The following is a 19,951-nucleotide window of genomic DNA, read 5'->3' on the forward strand; positions in this document are numbered from 1 at the left end:
GTTGGCATAAACTGGAATGCTTGGATGTAGACCGTGCAATACTTCCATTAATAAAAATCATCAAATTAGCGCCCAGGCTGGAGATTCTGTCAACAGAGAAACATATCAAAGGTTGGTTGGGAGATTGATATACTTGTGTCATACAAGACCTAATATTTCTTATGCTGTGAGTGTGGTAAACAAGTATATGCATGACCCAAGAACAGAACATATGGAAATAGTCTACAGAATATGAACATGCACTTAGATCTGGAGGGATATTGTGATGTAGATTGGGTAAGTAGCACAGATGATAGAAGGTCTACTTCTAGTTATTGTGTGTTTGTGGGGGTAATCTTGTCTCATGGTGTAGCAAGAAGCAAGCGGTTGTGGCTCGATCTACAACAGAGGCCGAACATAGGGCAATGGCATGAGTTTGTGTGAGATGTTGTGGTTAAAAGGTTTGTTGAAAGAGCTACGAGTGTTGAGAAATGAGATCATGATACTTCACTGTGACAATGTAGCTGCAATCAATATTGCAAATAATCTTGTCCAGTTTGATCACACTAAACATGTTGAGATTGATAGATTCTTCATTAAGGAGAAGCTGGATAGTGGGATTCTAAAGTTGGGTTATGTAAAATCATGTAGTCAATTAGTGGATTGTTTCACAAAAGGTTTAGGACCTAATGAGAGTGAGTTGACTTGTAATAAGATGGGCATGTTAGATATCTTTAGCCCATCTTAAGGGGGAGTGTTGGTGTAAATAGTAGTTTGTAAGAGGGCTTATATGTAATATTGAGAAGAAAAGGATAAAGAGACTCTGGTCTAGGAGTGAGCCAGCCAGAAAACTTTCCCCAAATTTCAATATACATGTTTCCTCCTATATCACCTTTTCGATAGTATGGACAGTAAAAAAAACTTGCTTCATTTGAAATAAAAGAGTCAGATGTCAAATATTGCCAAATTCAATTTCTTAAAAGGTAATTCTTTATAGAAGCACCGGGCTCACAAGTCCCAAATGAAACATACGTGGACCCTTTGTGGCATTATGTATGTTATGTAGGCCAATTTGTAGTGCTTCTTTCTTTAAGGTGTCATTTTTCTCTTTGTTCCCATGATTATGCAATTTTTTCAGAAATAACATGAAACAATGTAACTTGGGGTAACTTATATAAAGAAGACATATAAGTGACACAAAATTCTAGTAGGAATGTGCATGCTTTTAGTAGTGGTGAAATATCTAAATTGACTCCATTCATGTCAAGATGATATGGGGCATTCTTGCATATTTATTGCTCCTTGTTAGGCAATATTGCATGAAGGATTCAGACGATAGAAATGCCATGGGAATTCAAAGTTAAGTGCGCAACGACAATGATTTTACGTGGAAAAAACTCCTCAACATGAGGAGTAAAAAACCACGGGACCAACATAGGCCTATTTCCATATCTTGCATTGTTAGTAATGGTAGGTACATCCGCACATATGTACAATGGAATTCTTTTGTGATCACACTTGGAAAATGGAAAGCATACTTGCATGACGACCATATAGCATAAAAGACGTCCGCAGGAGAATTAAATACCAAAACCATATAATCCTTCTGTTTTCAGACCCAATGAACACTGTCATCAGTCATCACCAAGTCGCACTGCCCTGAAGGCCTGAACCTGCCAACTGAGAAAATTCCTTGAACCACCGCAGTAACTGGAAACTTATATCACTCTCATTTGACTGCAGCTGCCAGACTGATCTGATGAATCTCTTCTCACTTGCCATTTTTCTTTGGTTGATTTATTTTGTGGCTGCTGATTGAACAGTTATGCCAAGCTCTTTTTGCTCCCCTAAGCCTGAGATTGGAAAGTAGCCAAACACTGATGCCTCAATGAGAAATGCAGGTGTGAATTATGTCTTGAAAGCTACTAGAGCATTAAATAAAGAAAGCTGTTTCTGCAGAAGAGACCAAAGTAAATGATAAATATTCCGTTGGGTAAAAAGAAGCAAACAAAGATAGAAATGACAGTAATATATAGTTATCAGAACTCATAGCGGAAAAAGGAAAAGTAAAACTGTATTTACTAATTTTCTGGAATGAAATGCTGGATAAGTTAAGCAGTTGCTAAAGCTATGTATTTATTCTGAATTCATAGGAAAATCTTACTATTATGAACATTGTTGAAACATTGAGCATGTTCTTGTACAACAAAAAGCTTAAGCTATAGTTTATTTTCTGTCTCGATCCAGTAAGCTTGCAGGATCAAAAAATCAACTCACAAATATAGTCATGTCGCACATCAAATTCCAACTGAAGAGAAAAGCACTTTTATGGTGATTCGGAGCATATATCCTTACATTAATCTAAGTGGAAGGACCGAAGCCACAAGTTGGAAAAGCAATCATTTATAGATGCATAAATGTGAGGACATTTAACTGCACGAGAAGTAGATTATTTAATTTGTCGTACTTACCGACTTTTCTTCCAGAAGAGGAGGACACCAGCCACAGCCATGATGTAGTTTGCAAATGTGCAAGTACGTAGATGCAGAATGATATGGACAAGTAAAATGGGAATTACCATAAATTCCTTATCTTGTGCCATTCCCGTATTTTGTATAACGTATTATCTTCTAAGAATTGTAGCTTGATCCCAGGATGATCACGGGTGTAATTTTTGCACGCCGTGTTTAGCTCCTCAATACATCTTTTATGGAAACAGTCCTCTCTGGAAATGAACTCCTGGAGTGAACTAGGCAGACCATTCTCAGGCAGCGACCTGAGAGAACTACAACAAGAGATTTCCAAAGTCTTGAGGTTGCCGAGTTTATGCAGACCAGCAGGGAGGCACAGCAGACTGGGAAAATAATCCAATTTGAGGTACTGGAGAGAGGTGAGGAGCACAAGGACATCCTCTTGCTGCTCGGTGAAGCTCTTGACCCCTTCGCTTCCAGAAAGGATTAGCCTGCTGAGGGAGGATGAGAGGATGCTGCAGGTGGGCACAGCAAGGGCTCCAGTTAAGTCATCTGTCACTAAGTGACTCAGGATTGGGGAATGTTGAATGAAGAGGCTCACAAGAGGGTATCCTGACACGAGAGGAGAGCATTCGGTAATTTGCAACTTTTCCAGTGAAGACAACAAATGACCATGGTCCCCTGGAACCCAGCTCTCCAGTCCTGTCAAGCCAATTAGTGTTAGGCTTTTTAGTGTCTTGGCAAAATATCCTGGACCAAGTTCCTTTAAGCTGCGCATATAACACAGTTCGATGTCACGAAGCCTCTCCAAGTGCACCAATGATGGAAACAGTTCCCAATTGACGCCTTTTAGATAAAGAAGCTGTAGAGCTTTGGGAGAGTGCTGCTTACTACCCAACCATGTTGGACCAGAGTGACTTCCATGGCCAACAATGCGCAAGCTTTGAAGATTTCTTGGAGTTCGAAGCCCTTCAAGAACTAGTCCTTCTCCATCGCACAGGAATCCTGGCACGCTCCTACTCCAGACCAGTTCTAACTTTTGCAACCATTGTTTTTCTATCAGTTTTGCTTCAGCTGCTTCTTCTTTTGTGTTTATTCTCTCAAGGGCATAAATTCCAAGCTCTCTTAGCTTATTTAATTTTCCTAGTTCCTTTAGTTCAAACCCAGTGCTTTCATTTCTGACTTCAAATTTGTTTAATTCTTGCAATAAGTGTAGCTTTCCCACATTACAAATGTCAGGGTGAAAATCATGGTGCCAGACATCAAAATGGCTTAGTTTTGTGAGGTTGCTCACGTCTCTGGGTAAATGAGATTTAAACCCATTCCATTCTTGCAGATCAAGAATCCTCAAATGATAAAACCTAGAAAGCATGCTTGGTAGATGAATCTCAAGTTGAGGTTCCAACCCAAGCCATAGGTCACGTTTACACCCAAGCCTTAAGTAACGTAGATGGCATAGTGTTGGAAACTCCATGCGAGACTGCATATTTTCCAAGTTCACAACACGAAGACTGCTTGCTTTTTTAATCAAATATCCCAAAAAATCAGTGAAGTTTTCATCCAATTTCCCAAACACCATCAAAGTTTGTAAGTTATCAATCTTCAATCTTCTCCCAAATACTAGTTCTCTTAGCCCACTTATAAAATCGGCAATTTTTCCATCATCTACAGAATCTAAGATGATAGATAAGTGACGTACAGATGGCCAAATTTCTGCTGGTGGGACCACATTAGAGGAATTTAAGCTAAGACATTCACGTGATGCAACCTTGAGTCCTAAATCATGTAGGAGGTCATGGATACTATACTCAGTATCTGTACTGCTTATAGTATCTTTTTTGATAAATCCATGGTTAATCAAATCATCCAAATAGGTCTGCCCGATTTCTTCGAGGCTTCTATTTTGAGGACCAGGCTGTAGAATACCTAGACCTGTCCACCAGTGAATGAGCTGTTGGCTAGTAAACCTGTAGTCTTCCGGAAACAAGGCACAGTAGGAAAAACAATGCTGCAGGTGAAAAGGAAGAAAATCATAGCTGAGCTTCAATGCAGGCATAATGTCAGTATCACCAGTTTGTAGTTCCCATTCTTTACTATCTAGGACTCTTTTCCAGTGATTTTGATCCAGGTTATTCCTCAGTAGTCTACCTACAGTTTTTGCTGCTAGAGGGGAGCCTTTAAGTTTTTTCATTATCTCTTCTCCAATGTCGTCTAATTCTTTGTGATCATCTTTTGACTTATTATCATCACCGAATACACATGACTGGAAAAACTCACGAAATGCCACTTGATCCAAACCTTCCAACTCTATTGTGCTATCAGTTGTTTTTACTTTAACAATTTGCGCTACTGATGGAGACCGAGTTGTGACCAGTATCATGTTACCCTTCGTTTGCCCTTTTCTAAATGGTGCCAGCAGCCTGTCCCATCCATCATTATTAACAGTATCCCACATATCATCAAGGACAAGCAAAAATCTTTTAGATGTCAATATTTGTTCAATCTGTTTCTCTGGTGTTCCCGTTAACCCCTTACTGAGTTCATGTAAAGACTTAGATTCCAAAATATCCTTCAACAATCTGGGCACACTAAAATCAGTTGATACACATGCCCATATCCTCACGTCAAAGTATGTTTCAGCTTCTTTATTATAAATATGTTGTGCAAGGGTTGTTTTCCCCATACCCCCTAGACCAACAATTGGGAGAACAGTAAGGTCATAGTGAGAGGACCAGTCTCCGGTGATGATGTCCATAATTTTGGCTTTCTCGACATGCCGCCCACAGAAAATAGTAGGTTCTGAAGTATCTGAGGTGCTTTTGAGTCTGGTCTTAACATCACTTTTGGGGAGAATGGGTATATCATTGCCCTCTTCCTTCAAGTTAGCAGCACGTAGTTCTGCAGCAATGACATGGACTATGCTACGGTTGGAATGCAGCAACTCTAGGTTAAGAATGACAGAAACCTTAATCGAGTCTCAACTAACTTTTAGCAGCCTGCACGAGTCCATAAGTAGAGAAAATTGCACACACCCACACCCACACAGATGGAATTGCTAAGTGGAAGGAAGAATTTAGAAAAGAACAGCAAGAAATGAGGAAGAGAACAGAGATAGCATTCAGAGCATACTCAAGTTTATGATTATGTTCTTCGTTAGTTGCCGCCTAAAGATGGTTCTCAACTTATATGCCGTTATACAGAACCGAGGCCCAAATCCAGGCACGCAGGCGCGCTAAACAAGCCCATCAAGTGAACTCCTGACATTCTCCACTAAATGAGCCGGTAGCTTCCAAGGCGAGAAGCAGGTGCCACGTCACTCCAAAATCCCCTGTCCATTAGATCTTCAATCGTACGGCTGCGATCGTCTGGAGCGGCTTCGGCCAGAAGCAACTTCTTCTAATTCTTATTATCTTCTATAGCTTCTTTAGCTTCTTATTAGAATCCAGGCAAACAAATATATACACAACCGCTGCTTCTACTTTGAGTCGCTTCTCCTTCCCGATGCTTCTTCAGCTCTCCTTGCGACCCCTGACGCTTTTCCTGTCGTTGCTCCTCTCCCTCCGTGCTCTCCCCCTCTCGCTCGCTCCCTCTCTCCCAACGCGCCCAGGGCGACAGCAACCAGCGCGCGAGCGGGGCGATGCAGCTACGTAGGGATGAAAACGGTACGGATATTTTCCGACCGTATTCGAGACGTTCAGATCTGTCCGTATCCGAATCCGAATATTCAACATCCGATACCGTATACGTATCCGAATACTTAAATCGTATATTTATGATGTCGACATCCAATTATATGTTATCCGACATGATTGACATTATCCGTATTCGAATCCGAATCCGACCAGAAATATGAAAACAAATATGATATGAGTGATATCCGTCCGTATCCGATCCGTTTTCATCCCTACAGCTACGGCCACCCTCGTTCTCCCCAGGCATGCTGGCTGGGCAAGCGCCGCCATTATATTAGACACTGGGATACTCAGCTCCTTCCCTTGTTGGACACGCAACAACACTCCTCCGCCACACCCTCCTCTTCTCCCTTCTACAACTGACATTCTCCCCTCCTTGAAAGCTAACTTGTCCCCCAAGATATGGACTTGTTGGGAAGCACCTCCACAAATCATGCATTCATCTCTTTTCCAAGTGTACAATGGTGAAATAGCCAAAGCCCCTTTGCAAATGACTCTTTTGTCCAAAAACTGAACAATGTATAGAACACACCCACAATTTCATTGAAATCCTAATTAATTTGTACTGCTTTTATCTCTTAGGGCATGTCTGGAACATTTCATTTTCCAAGAAAAAAAAGAAAATATGTTAGGGCATGTACAACCTAGAATTAGAAAATGGTCACTTTAGAAGAATGCAACTAACTCAGGCTTAGCAAAACAGGAGAATGCAGTGATTTCCCCATGTTAATTCCTTGGTCCTCTTCATTTTTTCCCGTGTGTTTCTTTAATACAAATGTATTTAAACTGTAAATAGGAACACAACAAAATCATGACTACCGGGTAGCTGGAAGTAAGAAGCAGAGCATGTACAGACTGCAGAGGCATACCCGACCAAGACCCGAGTGCCTAGCGTGCGGCGGCACTGCCTTCACCACTGTTAGAAGTTTAACATGAAGTCTTTATTTAACACGCGTTGTTACATACATACTCCCTCTATCCTAAAATAGAGTGTATTATGACTTCTAAAATTTATATTGAAATACAATGCGTTCTATATAATGACTATGTTTCGATTAACTACAGAAGGCTCTAGTTGTTACAAAAATGCAACAATTCAGTCACCAACGAAAGCCTTTGGTACCGCATCACAAGCATCTTTAGCTGGAGGCATCAAAACTCTATCCCCACCACCAGTAAAGGGCACAGCAGAAGCTGAAATGGAGGCTGAAGCAGGGACCCATTAAGCAGAAACCTCTGCAGCAACGGGCAACTTCAGCTTCCTGGGAACAACCCTTCTAGTCCCACCCCCTTCCTCTTCCTAGCCTCTGCCGCTGCTGCGATGTTCTTTGCGGCAGCATCTTTCTTCTTCTCCAACGTTGCCAGCACATCAATAGGGATTTTGTATTCATCATGATGAATACCATACTCTTGCAAAACACGGTTGAGCCAGGGCATCTTTCTTCTGTGCAAGATACTCCTTGTCGATCATCTTGCCGATAATCCGTCGAGCGCAGGTCTCAACATCTTTAAGAAAGGCCTCCTTGGCTTGGGCACCTTTGATGACCTTGTCAAATCAAGGAAAAGGAAGCCCTCTTGTGAGGGCTGAAGACCGAAACCTGGACCATCTCGAGGAGAAATGCTTTGTTTCTCCTTCCAAGAGGCCAAAGGTTAGAAGCAACCATCTCCTCCACTAGATCCTGACCTCTTGAGTAGCGATCAGCCAGAACGAAGGCAGGCCTCTCTCAGGTGTGACAACTGCAGGTGGGTCAACCTTTGTTAGAGGCCTCATCTCCAACATTTTGGACGCATAAGGCCAAAGAGTCACCATCATGCCATCTTCAAGTCTGCGGGTCAAGTTGGGAGTCTTTGCATAAAACCAAAGCTTCATCAACTCTCGATCCCATTTGTTCTTCTAGTAGTAGGAAATCTCAAGACGAGCACCCGTTTGAAGCCTCGTTGGAATAAATGTGCAACTGCTATACCAAGCAATCTTGTCAACTTTGCCAGCCGTCACCTTCTCAGTTGCTTCTATAACTCATAGTAGGTGTAGAAGGTATCAATATGAGGAACAACACCATACGACCCACATGCCCAACAAAACTTGCTAAGGGTCAAGATGATGTTGGGAGTGAGATGATGTAGTTGAAGCCTGAAGGTCTCCAACACTTGGCAAAGGAAACCGTACGGAGGTAAGCGAAGGCCGTAGGTAAAGAAGTCATGGAAAACAACCACATAGCCCTCCTCTAGATCTGTAAAAGTTTGCCCAGCGGGGGAAATCTTTTCTCGCCCCTCCTTAAAGAAACCTGCTTCAACCATCTCAGCAATGTCCTCTGTCGTAACCAGAGATTCACCAAAATCCCAAGTTGGGTCAGCCATCACCTTAAACTTGTCTGCACAGATAAGATCACTAATGGAGGCTTCAACTTTGGCCAGATCCTCTTCCAGCTTTTGAGCCATGATGAGATCAACCATACACTGTTCAAAGTACGAAGGTCAGCCACTAGCCTTAGCACAAAGTAAGTGGTGGTAGGTGGCTGACAAAGGCAGCAAAGCCAGGGTGCAAAAAGGAAGGAGAAGCCACCACAAAATCTAGAAGAAAGCAAGAAGCAAGCAAACACATAGAATGTCTAACGCATGAAAGGAAAGGCTAGACGGCGATAGAGGTATGGTATGGTATGGTATGGTATGGTAAGGCAACCCTTCGCCACCCCCTTTATATGGGAAGCACGATGGCGGTTCAGCTCCCACGTCATAATAGTCGACTAACAAGACAAGACCTTCCACCTACCTGATGCCAAACGATCACTTCACAAACAGTACAAAAGCCAATGGTCTAATCCCACACAACAGGGGGAGAAGTGGAACCTTCAGCTAGAAGTAGTGGAGGCAACAAGCAAATGGAGCTCAGTGAGAGGAGAAACAAAGCTCAAGCATTACAACCATTTGCACGCCACCACACGCCTCTAGAGTAGAGTTTTTGAGTTCATGGTCCGTAAGATCGGACCTTGGCCTCAAAAGGGGGAAATTATTGGGACATAAGCCCCTACACGAGTGGAGGCCACAATGGCGTCCAGACACCAGCACAAAAAACCCTACCCTCCGGCTATATCGATGGCTCATTTGCGTGTGAAAGGTGAAGGTCCTACTAGGTGGATTGCTAGTATGTTTTAGCTAATGGATAGTACCAAAGGTTCTAGGGACTTTGTGAAGGGTTTAATATGTGCGAGCCATTAAGAGCCTTCGGACCAGAGAAGGACCAAGGCCTAGACTATGAGTTAAAATTAACATCACTAACCTAAAGTGAATCATGTGTGAAGTGCAGGTGAGGACAAGTGAAGGTGGCAATGGTATCGCCTGACACCTTAACCATGAGGCCAGACTAGAGGCTCTGTGTGCTTACCGATTTGGAGGCCGGAAGCACAGGTGCTGGATGGGCCGACTCGATGTGGAGGCCTCGTCGCAGGCTTAACATGGACCTATGCCACAACCCATGGAGCTAAAGGCGGTTCGCAAAGAGAGTTACACTTATAACCTTGACAGGGCTAGTACATTAGGGGAATATGCTAGGATATATTGCCACCATCACAGGGCGTTTATGTAAGTTGGCAATGGGGGAGTTGTACCCTATAAAAAGGGGGATGTAAATACCTATGAAGTTAGTTGGTGGATGAATTAATCCTGGTTATTCACCAATCTCCTACATAGGACCTCCTCCACAACGAGCGAAGGCCCTGTCTCCCCCCTCCCTCCCCCGCTGGAATACAGTTTCCATCGTCCCACTGTTCAACCTAATAGCACCAAGGACTGAACCGCTGCATCCCATTCCATCCAACACACCAACCAAACACACCGCAAGTGTCTCTCAACTTCAATCAACACTTAGAACTAGTCTACCCATAGCCTTGTTCTCATCTTTTGAAAATGAAATGAAATCCATCAATGAGAACATGAAAACCATGATTTCCCATCAATCAATCATCATTATTTGTTGTAAAAAACACATTTTAGTCACAATGATTGTTCCATCATTAATAGCCAAACCAAAATAGGGGCCTAGATGCTTCCATCATGTATGATGTCTGCTGCATGTTGACGATAGATAAGTATCATTTTTATATCAACAAGAGAATAGAGAAAGGGCTTAAAAGCAATCACCAACATAGAAGGTACACTGACAGAATTCCACGAGTTTTGGTGAATGTCTATTTCTGCAGGGGGTGATCAGAACAGAACCAAGGGAGACCCATATGTCAGGTTTACATAGAGAGAAACGAGCCAACACGTGAAAAGATATGATCTAGAAGGTTCAGGAAGGCACCAGAACAAAGGAGAACAAAACTTGACACTGGGCCAAGGCGGCCAAGCAGAGCGGGCGCCCTGGCGGGTCCACCTGTCAGCCTCAGCTTTGACATCGGTGCTAAACCGCATTTAATGATTAATCTCCTCTGTTAACAAAGGTCAGTTTGATCCGAGGGCTGCGGTTCATCCCACCTCCCTATATAAGGAGGGGTAGACCCTAGGGTTTGAGGCACCCATTATTCAGATTATTCATTCTTCATCCTCTAGAGAAAAGCTAGGGTTTGGGCTTGAGAGGTGTCCCTCGAATGGATAACCTTTCGCCCTTAGAGTAGATCTAGTCTTCTAGATAGTAGAGAGATGGAGAGCGAGGGAGGAGTTCAGAGGAGGCGCCGGCCTGTCGGTGCCTCTTCATCAACTTGTACTTCGACAGGATCGGGCTCTGTCCGGTCCTGAGATGGCTCAGGCTCGGGTCATCAACTTCTTATTCAAGTAAGATTCTTGTTTATATTATTCTTCTAGTTTACGAGTCTCTTTTGAGTGCTTTAATCTAGTGCACTAGGTTAGAGTGTAATCATAGTGTAAGCGTGGCGCTTAGACTAGGGTTACTCATAGATGCAACCTATATTCCGGATCGGTGGTAGATCACGAACGTGACATTCATTGAGTCCTTTGTAGTCCACCTCCCGTCTGTAGGTCTAGCAGGAAGGTCTTTCAGACCTTATTACATGGTAGATTCGTACTCTGTTTGCGGTCTTCCATAGTAATTTCCCCAGTTGAGTAGTAGAAGACACGGACTACCCAAGTTAGAAGTAGAAACCCATGATTGAGTTATCCTCTCTATACTCCTATTATCGACCCCATACTAGATTGATCTTCCTTTACCTTTTATCTTGTTACCACTTAGATTTTATCCCTAGTATAGTTTATATCTTTTTCACTCACCCTTTTTGGTTAAGTTAGAAATCATAGTTGACTCACACGTTTCCCTGTGGATACGATATTTAAAACCCTCCGGGTGAAAGCTACAACGGTATCCATGCGCTTGCGGATCTTATCTGTGCGCGTCTTTAAAATACCAACACTGCATCAATGATGTAAATCCATGAGTTACAGAAATTTACAGTCTAAACAATTCTTGTTCCTCCATTTCAATGATGTATGTGTGCCCAATATGCATGTCCACTAGTTCAAAGTAATGTCACAATGATCTATTGCAAACCAAAACAACAAACTCTATTATGTGATAAATAAGAACATAAATTGTAACTTCAGAACAGTTGCCAATGTACCAAACGATCATATATTAGTTTCCATATAATGTTACCAGTTATGTAGCATCAAGAAATTATTTCTTTTCATAAATGCATACAACTTTCAAGGGATTTTAGGGACCAAGAGCCAAATTTTATATAGTTATAAATACCAATAGTGATGTTGAATCTATTAAAAAGGAAAGTTGACCTATAATTGTAAGTACTAGTTAGTTATAAGAACAAATAAAACAAAATAGTCATATTACACTATTTCTTAATTAGATATTTGTAGTGATGATAATACATGTTTTGTTGTGTCTAATAACTATGCATTCATTTTCATATAGTTATACTTTTAATTGCCATGTTAATTTCAAGAGCATTTAGTAAAAATAGCTTGAATGATAAAAGAATGCAAAATAATCCAATTATGTTTATCTTTTCTAAGAAATACTCAAACTAAATACACAGTAATCCAATGCACCAATGCATAGTTTGTGTTAAGTGATAAATCTATTTTAACATCAATTTAGTTCTAGAAGCTGATTACATTATTAATGAAACTATATCCTGTGATAAATATTATTACAACTTTCAAGGATACCAAATAGTCAATGCTGAAATGCATATATAGTTATAGATGCTATCAGTAATGTCAAATCTACTAAAAGTCTTCCCGTAGTAATAAATATGAGAATGACTACTTTTAAGTAGAAACAAAAGAAAATAAATCTTTCTAGTAGCCATTGTATTAGTAGAGGATATCCAAATATATATTTCTCTAATACAAAACACTATAATACATCAAGAGTATCCATATATTACAAGAATATATATCTCTTGCAATAAATGGCCAGATTATGTTAGAAGCTATGGAATAAAAATAAGTTCCAACTATATCCATAACCATCATTCTTAATAGAAAATATCTGCAACCATTATTGTTAAGAAAAAAACTCAAAGATACTAAAATAGTTGAAATCATTAAGTGGAACACATATTGATGCTTTAAATTTTCTATAAATAGGTCAGTAGCAAAGATCTATGGACACATTTCTCACATCTAGTTTGACCAGGCATGGATCTTAATCTAAGACTCCTATTGGCAATGCTTGTTCTTGCAAGCCTTCTAATCTACACCACACCGACCCATCATGTCAATTCTGAAATTTCTAACCGTCAGAAATATATTGTGCGTGTGCGCCCTCCACCAAACTTTTCCCCAGATATGAGCTCTTCTAACCTTGAGACATGGTATAGATCATTCCTCCCACCATCATCGATGGGTGCATCTAGGCCTCATACACCATTCATCTATACCTATAGAGAAGCCATTCTCGGCTTTGCTGTGAACCTCACGAAAGTTGAGGTAGAGTACGTTACAAAAAGAGATGGTGTCCTTAATGTATACGAGGATTACCTTATACCACTCTTGACAACCCATACACCTGAATTCCTAGGGCTAAGGTCCAATGGAGGAGCTTGGAATAGCATAGGAATGGGTGAGGGAACCATCATAGGCTTGCTAGATACAGGGATAGACATGTCACACCCCTCATTCCATGATGATGGAATGAAGCCACCACCAGCAAAGTGGCGTGGGTCTTGTGACTTTGGAGATGCCAAATGCAACAAAAAGTTGATTGGTGGCAGATCATTTTCTAGAGGTCATGTGCCTCCAGTGGATAATGTTGGCCATGGCACACACACTGCAAGCACAGCTGCCGGACAATTCGTAGAAGGTGCAAGTGTGCTTGGAAATGGAAATGGTACCGCTGCTGGCATGGCCCCACATGCACACCTTGCTATGTATCGAGTGTGCAGCGTATGGGGATGTTGGAACTCAGATGTAGTGGCTGGACTAGATGCAGCCATTTCTGATGGTGTTGACATACTGTCTATATCACTTGGTGGTCGGTCACGACGATTCCATCAAGAATTACTGGCAATTGGCACATTTTCTGCCATGCGGAAAGGGATATTTGTCAGTTGTTCTGCAGGAAATTCAGGTCCATCATCTGGCACACTAAGCAACGAGGCACCTTGGGTCCTGACGGTTGGTGCAAGTACAATGGACCGACAGATGAAAGCTATTGTCAAGCTAGGTGATGGCCGCTCATTTGTCGGTGAGTCAGCCTACCAACCATCTAACCTTGTTTCTTTGCCATTAGCGTACAAGCTAGATTCTGGGAATGTTAAAGGGAAGGTTGTTGCTTGTGATCTTGATGGTTCTGGTAGCTCTGGTATCCGAATTGGAAAAACTGTCAAGCAAGCTGGCGGAGCTGGGATGATAGTGTTTGGAAAACAAGTGAGTGGGCACAATACTTTTGCTGAACCACATGTCCTCCCAGCATCTTATGTGAATCCCATAGATGCTGCTATGATTAGAGAGTATGCTAAGAACTCTAGCAACAAGCCAACAGCCTCAATTGTCTACGAGGGAACATCATTGGGAACTACTCCAGCTCCTGTAGTTGCTTTCTTCTCTTCACGTGGTCCAAGCACAGCAAGCCCTGGTGTTCTTAAGCCTGACATCATTGGACCAGGAGTGAATGTCATTGCAGCTTGGCCATTCAAAGTTGGACCACCAACAAGTGCAAATTTTGTGAAGTTTAATTCCATTTCTGGAACATCAATGTCTGCACCTCACCTCAGTGGAATCGCAGCTGTTATCAAGAGTGTTCATCCAGATTGGTCACCTGCAGCAATCAAATCGGCAATCATGACAACAGCCTATGCAGTAGATGGTAACAAGAAGCCAATCCTAGATGAAAAATTCAATCCAGCTGGTCATTTCAGTATAGGTGCTGGACATGTTAACCCTTCTCGAGCTATCAATCCAGGTCTAATCTATGACACCGATGAGGAGCAATATATTTTGTACCTATGCGGACTTGGCTACACAGATTCTGAAGTTGAGATAGTTACACATCAGAAGGATGCCTGTAGGAAAGGAAGGAAAATCACTGAAGCTGAGCTGAATTATCCTTCGATTGCGGTGAATGCGAAACTTGGCAAACTTGTGGTGAATAGGACGGTCACCAATGTAGGCGAGGCAAGTTCAACCTACACTGTGGACATTGATATGCCGAAGGGAGTAACGGCATCAATTTCACCAAACAAGCTAGAATTTACCAAGGCAAAAGAGGTGAAAACATTTGTTGTGAGTTTAAGTTGGGATGCCAATAAAATTAAGCATGCGGAGGGAAGCTTCACTTGGGTGTTTGGGAAACAAGTTGTGAGGAGCCCCATTGTAATATTCTAATGTAAACTTAGTGAGTTTAGGACTTGCTTGCAAGCCTGCTACTAATATTAAATAATAAGTTTATCAATATTGGTATCTCTGCAACTATTAATAGAGTTTCTGTAGCTTCCATATCACTAAGAAGCTCCATAGAAATTGTATCCGTCAATCTCAAAAAAAATATATATCTGATTTCTTTACATATGCCTATATTAATTTTTTGTATCTCTCCATTGTCTTCTCTCCCCTCTTATTTTTCTCACCCGTCTCTCTCTCCCCCCTTGTTTCTGGATGATACAAGAGGCAAGCTTGGTGCGGCGACGGTGGTGTGGGCATGGCTGGCCGATCTGGGAGTAGACTTGAGCACCGCTTGGTTTTTGTCCGCCATGGACCCCAAGAGTGTCCCATATTTCATCCCTATCTATTTTTTTAGGAAAAAAGAGAATAAATCATTTCCAAGAGTTCTCCATATCTTTTCTCTATCTTTTCGCACTTGGCAAACCACCGCCACCTGCGCGCAATATACGCATGGTTTGGGAGCGTGCATCCGGAGAAGTAGAAGGAGGTGGGAAAGGAAAAGGAGGAAAGACGGGTTTCAGGTGAGAAAAGCGCAAAAGAAAGATTAGTGGGAGGGCTTAAACACGTATAGAAAGGAAAAATGTGGTTTCAGGTGAGAAAAACGCAAGAGAAAGATTAGTGGGAGGGCTTAAACACATACATAAACAAATTTCTGGTTCTTGATGCAAAACATGAGACGAAGTCGTGGGGAAAAAGGTACCGAGAAAAAAACTTTTCGGATAAAAATATAGAAAACTTTTGGAGATGTTGACCTCTTTTCCTTCCTATACTAATATAATCTGTGAGTTGGCAAACACCGTATTTTGAGAAACAAAATATAGAAAACTCTTGAAGATGATAGGACCTAAGAACTGATCTTGTTACTCAAAAAGAAATTATCGATCTAAGCCTGGCTAGAAATGCTTAATTCAGCTATTTTACACTATAAACTCTTTGGACAACCCGCCTATAGGCCCAAGCCTGACTCAAAAAAAAAATGCTCAGTGAGACAGGATTATTTCAGCCCGAAATAACCAAACTCTTTTTCCACCCGGCCCAAACCCATCCTGGCCCAAAAATTGGTCTGGTGTGGAGCTGGGTGCGGCCTGCACAAAGTGCAGTGCTAAGCATGCGGCCTGCGAGGCCATGGGCGGGGCTACTAGGGAATGTGCAACTGCAAGTGGAGGAGGGGTGGTGCTACAGGATCCAAAAAAAAAAAAATTGAGCCATCACATCAAATGCACATACATAGAGTATTAACTAATTATGTGTGCAATTTGTAAGACGAATCTTTTAAGTCTGGTTAGTCCATGGTTAGACAATAATTATCAGATACTCCTTCCATCGACGTTTGACTTTTTTATCTCAAGTTTGATCACTTATTTTATTTAAAAAATTTATGCAAACAGAGTCAATTTTAAGTCATTCTTGTAAAACTTTTATTAATAAACCAAGTCATGACAAAAAAAAGTGAAATTTTACACAAATTTTTGAATAAGACGAATGGTCAAATCTGGTGTCAAAAAAGTCAAACGTCTTATAATTTGATATGGATTGAGTACAAACGAAAATGTGTCTCAAAAAAAACAAAAATGCTACAGCGTCAAAATATAAAAAAGATTTCGGATCTAAACAAGGCCTTAATTCCAAAAAATTTTAAGATTCCCTATCACATCGAATCTTTGGACACATACATAAAGCATTAAATATAGATAAAAGAAATAACTAATTGCACGGTTTACCTATAATTTACGAGATGAATCTTTTGAGCCTAGTTAGTCTATGATTGGACAATAATTACCAAATACAAACAAAAGTGCTACAAAAACCAAAAAATTTTCGCGAACTAAACCAGACCTTTCGAGAGTGCATTCTAACTCGCTTAGATTTGTGACCATTTTGTTCCGTGTCGCACAACTGCAACATGGTTTGTAGAAAGTTTTCTTAAGTAAAAGTTGTATATCTATATATCTACAAGGATAGAGTGAGTTCCATTTTAGAATAGATGGAGTATTTTTGTTTTTGAAGAGCTACCAGCAAGAGCTTCATTGGGCATGTATTGATAAAGAAGAAGGTTACAAAGACACAACACTACAAACTCACACAACGACAATCACCAAAGAAACCTAAGCACTAACGATGAAGAATCACCCTAGGCGAGTGAGGCGAGCTTTTGTTGGGGGGAGAGGGTTCTCAATAACCATGCCTCCAAGGAGGTTGTGATGTCCTTAGACACTGCCACCGTCAACCGAAAGACTGGCTCTAGGTTTTTCAACCAAGAGAAACCTAGAAGATGGGGGACCTCACGACAATGCCTCCAACGAGGAACATTGATGCATAAAGCAACACCATTGCCAGATCGATAGAATCGAGCAAGGCTTTTGCCCGAAAGCAACCCCAAAACAAAAGGCCCTCCACTGCCGCACAAAACTAGTCACACCATGCAATGCTAGCCACCAAGGCAATGTACGTAGAAAGCCGTCGTTAGTGGGAAGATGTTGCTATGTTGAACAAGTCATAGACCTACGTGACTTGTCAGCATGACGCCAGCTACAAAGCCGCCACTATCCCACCAAACGCTGGACAACCACGAATGGCCACATGAAAGCTGTTGCAGACAAATCAACAACGATGTCAATTCCCCATGCCCGCAGCCAACCACAAAGAGCCGCCTACAACTGATTGTCACAACTGCAGAAGACTGGTCGCAGACATGCTCGACCACCCACCATGGCACCAATCCAAAAAGGGCCGCAGCTAACTGAGTTGTCACCAACTCCTCGCAGATCACCAAAGAAGAGAACAGTCGACCATGTTGCCTGTTGAGGAGTTCGCCATGGCTGTAGCGGCGAACCCACCCCTCGTCGCCAAACACCGTCGAATGGCCAGAACTGGCTGTCCGACTAGGCCCACACTGCACGCCACCCACCGACATGGCTGAGCAGCAGCCAACCATGGGGAGTGGGGGACGATAGCGATGGCTTGGCTTCATGCCACCACGCCCACTGCCAGCAGCAGCAACAACTCGCAAACACATGCCGCGAGAACCGCATCCCTTGTGTCGTCAACGAGCATCCTCTATCCTCTAGTGCAACCACTACCGATGTGGCCAAAAAGGGTAGATCAGAGCGTCAGATCACCAGACCAGCCTACCTCGACAAGAATCTGCGCTCCCGACCACCGAAACTTCACCTCGACCAGTGGAATCGAGGGTGGCAACCAACCTCAAAAGCGCGCGCAAGGAGGGAAAGGATGTGAGAAGAGAAGGGGGCTCGCTGCCGCCGTCCTTGTATCGTCGCGGGCAACACAAGCCGCGTGCTTGAGCGGCGGCAAGGATGGGGAGACGTAGTGGGGAGCCGGCCCTGTCGCCCTAGGGAGGAGCGTCGCGGGGGCGTGGCATGCAATACTTTTGAGTGCTAACTCTCTATGCGGAATATAATTGCAAGCTCCAAGGGGGGTGTGTGTTCTCAACTATGATCAGACCTTCCAATTTATACATCATATTCGTATTTCTACATTAACAACTTTTATCATGTATTTAGACTTTGTTTAGTTCCCAAAAAATTTTAAAATTCTTCGTCACATTGAATCTTTGGACGCATGCATGAAGTATTAAATATAGACAAAAATAAAAACTAATTGCTAGTTTAATTATAATTTACGAGATGAATATTTTAAGCCTAGTTAGTATGTGATTGGACAATAATTATCAAATACAAATAAAAGTGCTACAGTAGCCAAAGCCAAAAAATTCGTGAACTAAACCAGACCTTAGACTCATTGCATATCTAGATGCATAGTAGAGAATTATGTGCCTGAAAACAAAAACAAAATTAACTATAATTCATGACGGAGGGTGGTACAATATTTCACTCTTTTCTCGCAGAGAAAAAGGTATCTTTGTTAAGAAGCAAAGACAAATAAATAAACATGCACACAGCGCACACACACACGGCAGGATAAATGATCGACAACTCGACGACATATGCCCGTGGACGCAAAAGGGAAAGCGCGTAAAATGCGCCGCATTGACGCCCACGCACCGTCGACCCTGCCCTGTCCCCGCCGGCGTGGACCCGGCCCCTTTCCGGCGGCACGGCTGCTGCCTGCTGGAGGTGGAAGGGGCTTTGCGTGCCAGTCATATATGCAGAGGTCAAAAAATGGTTGACGGAATGCCCTCCCCCTCCCCTACTTGCCGGTCTCTCCCTCGCTTTGATCCAAGAACAAGAACATGCATGTATCTTTAGGTCTATCTAGAAGATCTATTCTAATCAATTTTTAAGTAATAAGGTCACAGCTCTCAACAACACATTATAAAAAAAATGTATGGTCTTAAAAATAGTTCATAACTTTTTTAATAATGAATGTAATTGACATACCAGTCTTATATTAGCAAACTATACTTAGTAGAAGAAGGGAAAAAATGGATGCAGATATCAGAGTTATATACAAGTTATAGCATAAATACATTACGTTTGTCTCCAACAGCCTAGGCATACCACTACCCATACCCAAAATGCATCATGCATAGGGGAAAAAATGGCCTCCAAAAGGGCAACGGATCTAGTGCAAACTCATCTCATGTGCAAACTCTAATCTGGACCGCAGGATGTTGATCCAAGGGGACGAGAGGTGGAAGGAGGGAATTGTAAAAGTGTGATTAAGAGCGGGCGGTTAAGTGCAAAATTACCCAATCTCTCCATGCCCTTGGATCAACATCATGTGGTCCAGATTAGAGTTTGCACAGTTTACACGGGAGATGAGTTTGCACTAAATCCGTTGCCCTCCAAAAGAGTAGGTAAAAGAGGCACCACCTTGACCCAAATCTGGAGGCTTTCATCCATGGTGGCGCCACCGTGGTTGAAGGGCGATGGGCGCTGCCACCAGATCTGCCCCTAGAAGCCACAACCCACCGTCCCCGGTCCCTACCGGTGGCCGCACCTTGCCGTGGATCCACGAGGGAGGGTGGAGGAG

The 19,951-nt window shown here is 42.3% G+C and overlaps 2 protein-coding genes across 2 annotated transcripts; one reads left to right on the top strand and one right to left on the bottom strand.

Annotated features, from left to right (window-relative positions):
• LOC8074865 (putative disease resistance protein RGA3) lies at window positions 2,554-5,413 on the bottom strand. The gene has a single exon (XM_002442735.2). It carries the CDS (start codon window positions 5,203-5,205, stop codon window positions 2,554-2,556), a length of 2,652 nt encoding a protein of 883 aa, XP_002442780.1. The 5' UTR covers window positions 5,206-5,413.
• LOC8067189 (subtilisin-like protease SBT1.2) lies at window positions 12,733-15,120 on the top strand. The gene has a single exon (XM_002441768.2). It carries the CDS (start codon window positions 12,755-12,757, stop codon window positions 14,939-14,941), a length of 2,187 nt encoding a protein of 728 aa, XP_002441813.1. The 5' UTR covers window positions 12,733-12,754; the 3' UTR covers window positions 14,942-15,120.

Source organism: Sorghum bicolor, chromosome 8 (genome assembly GCF_000003195.3).
Source record: "Sorghum bicolor cultivar BTx623 chromosome 8, Sorghum_bicolor_NCBIv3, whole genome shotgun sequence".
Classification (NCBI taxonomy): Eukaryota; Viridiplantae; Streptophyta; class Magnoliopsida; order Poales; family Poaceae; genus Sorghum; species Sorghum bicolor.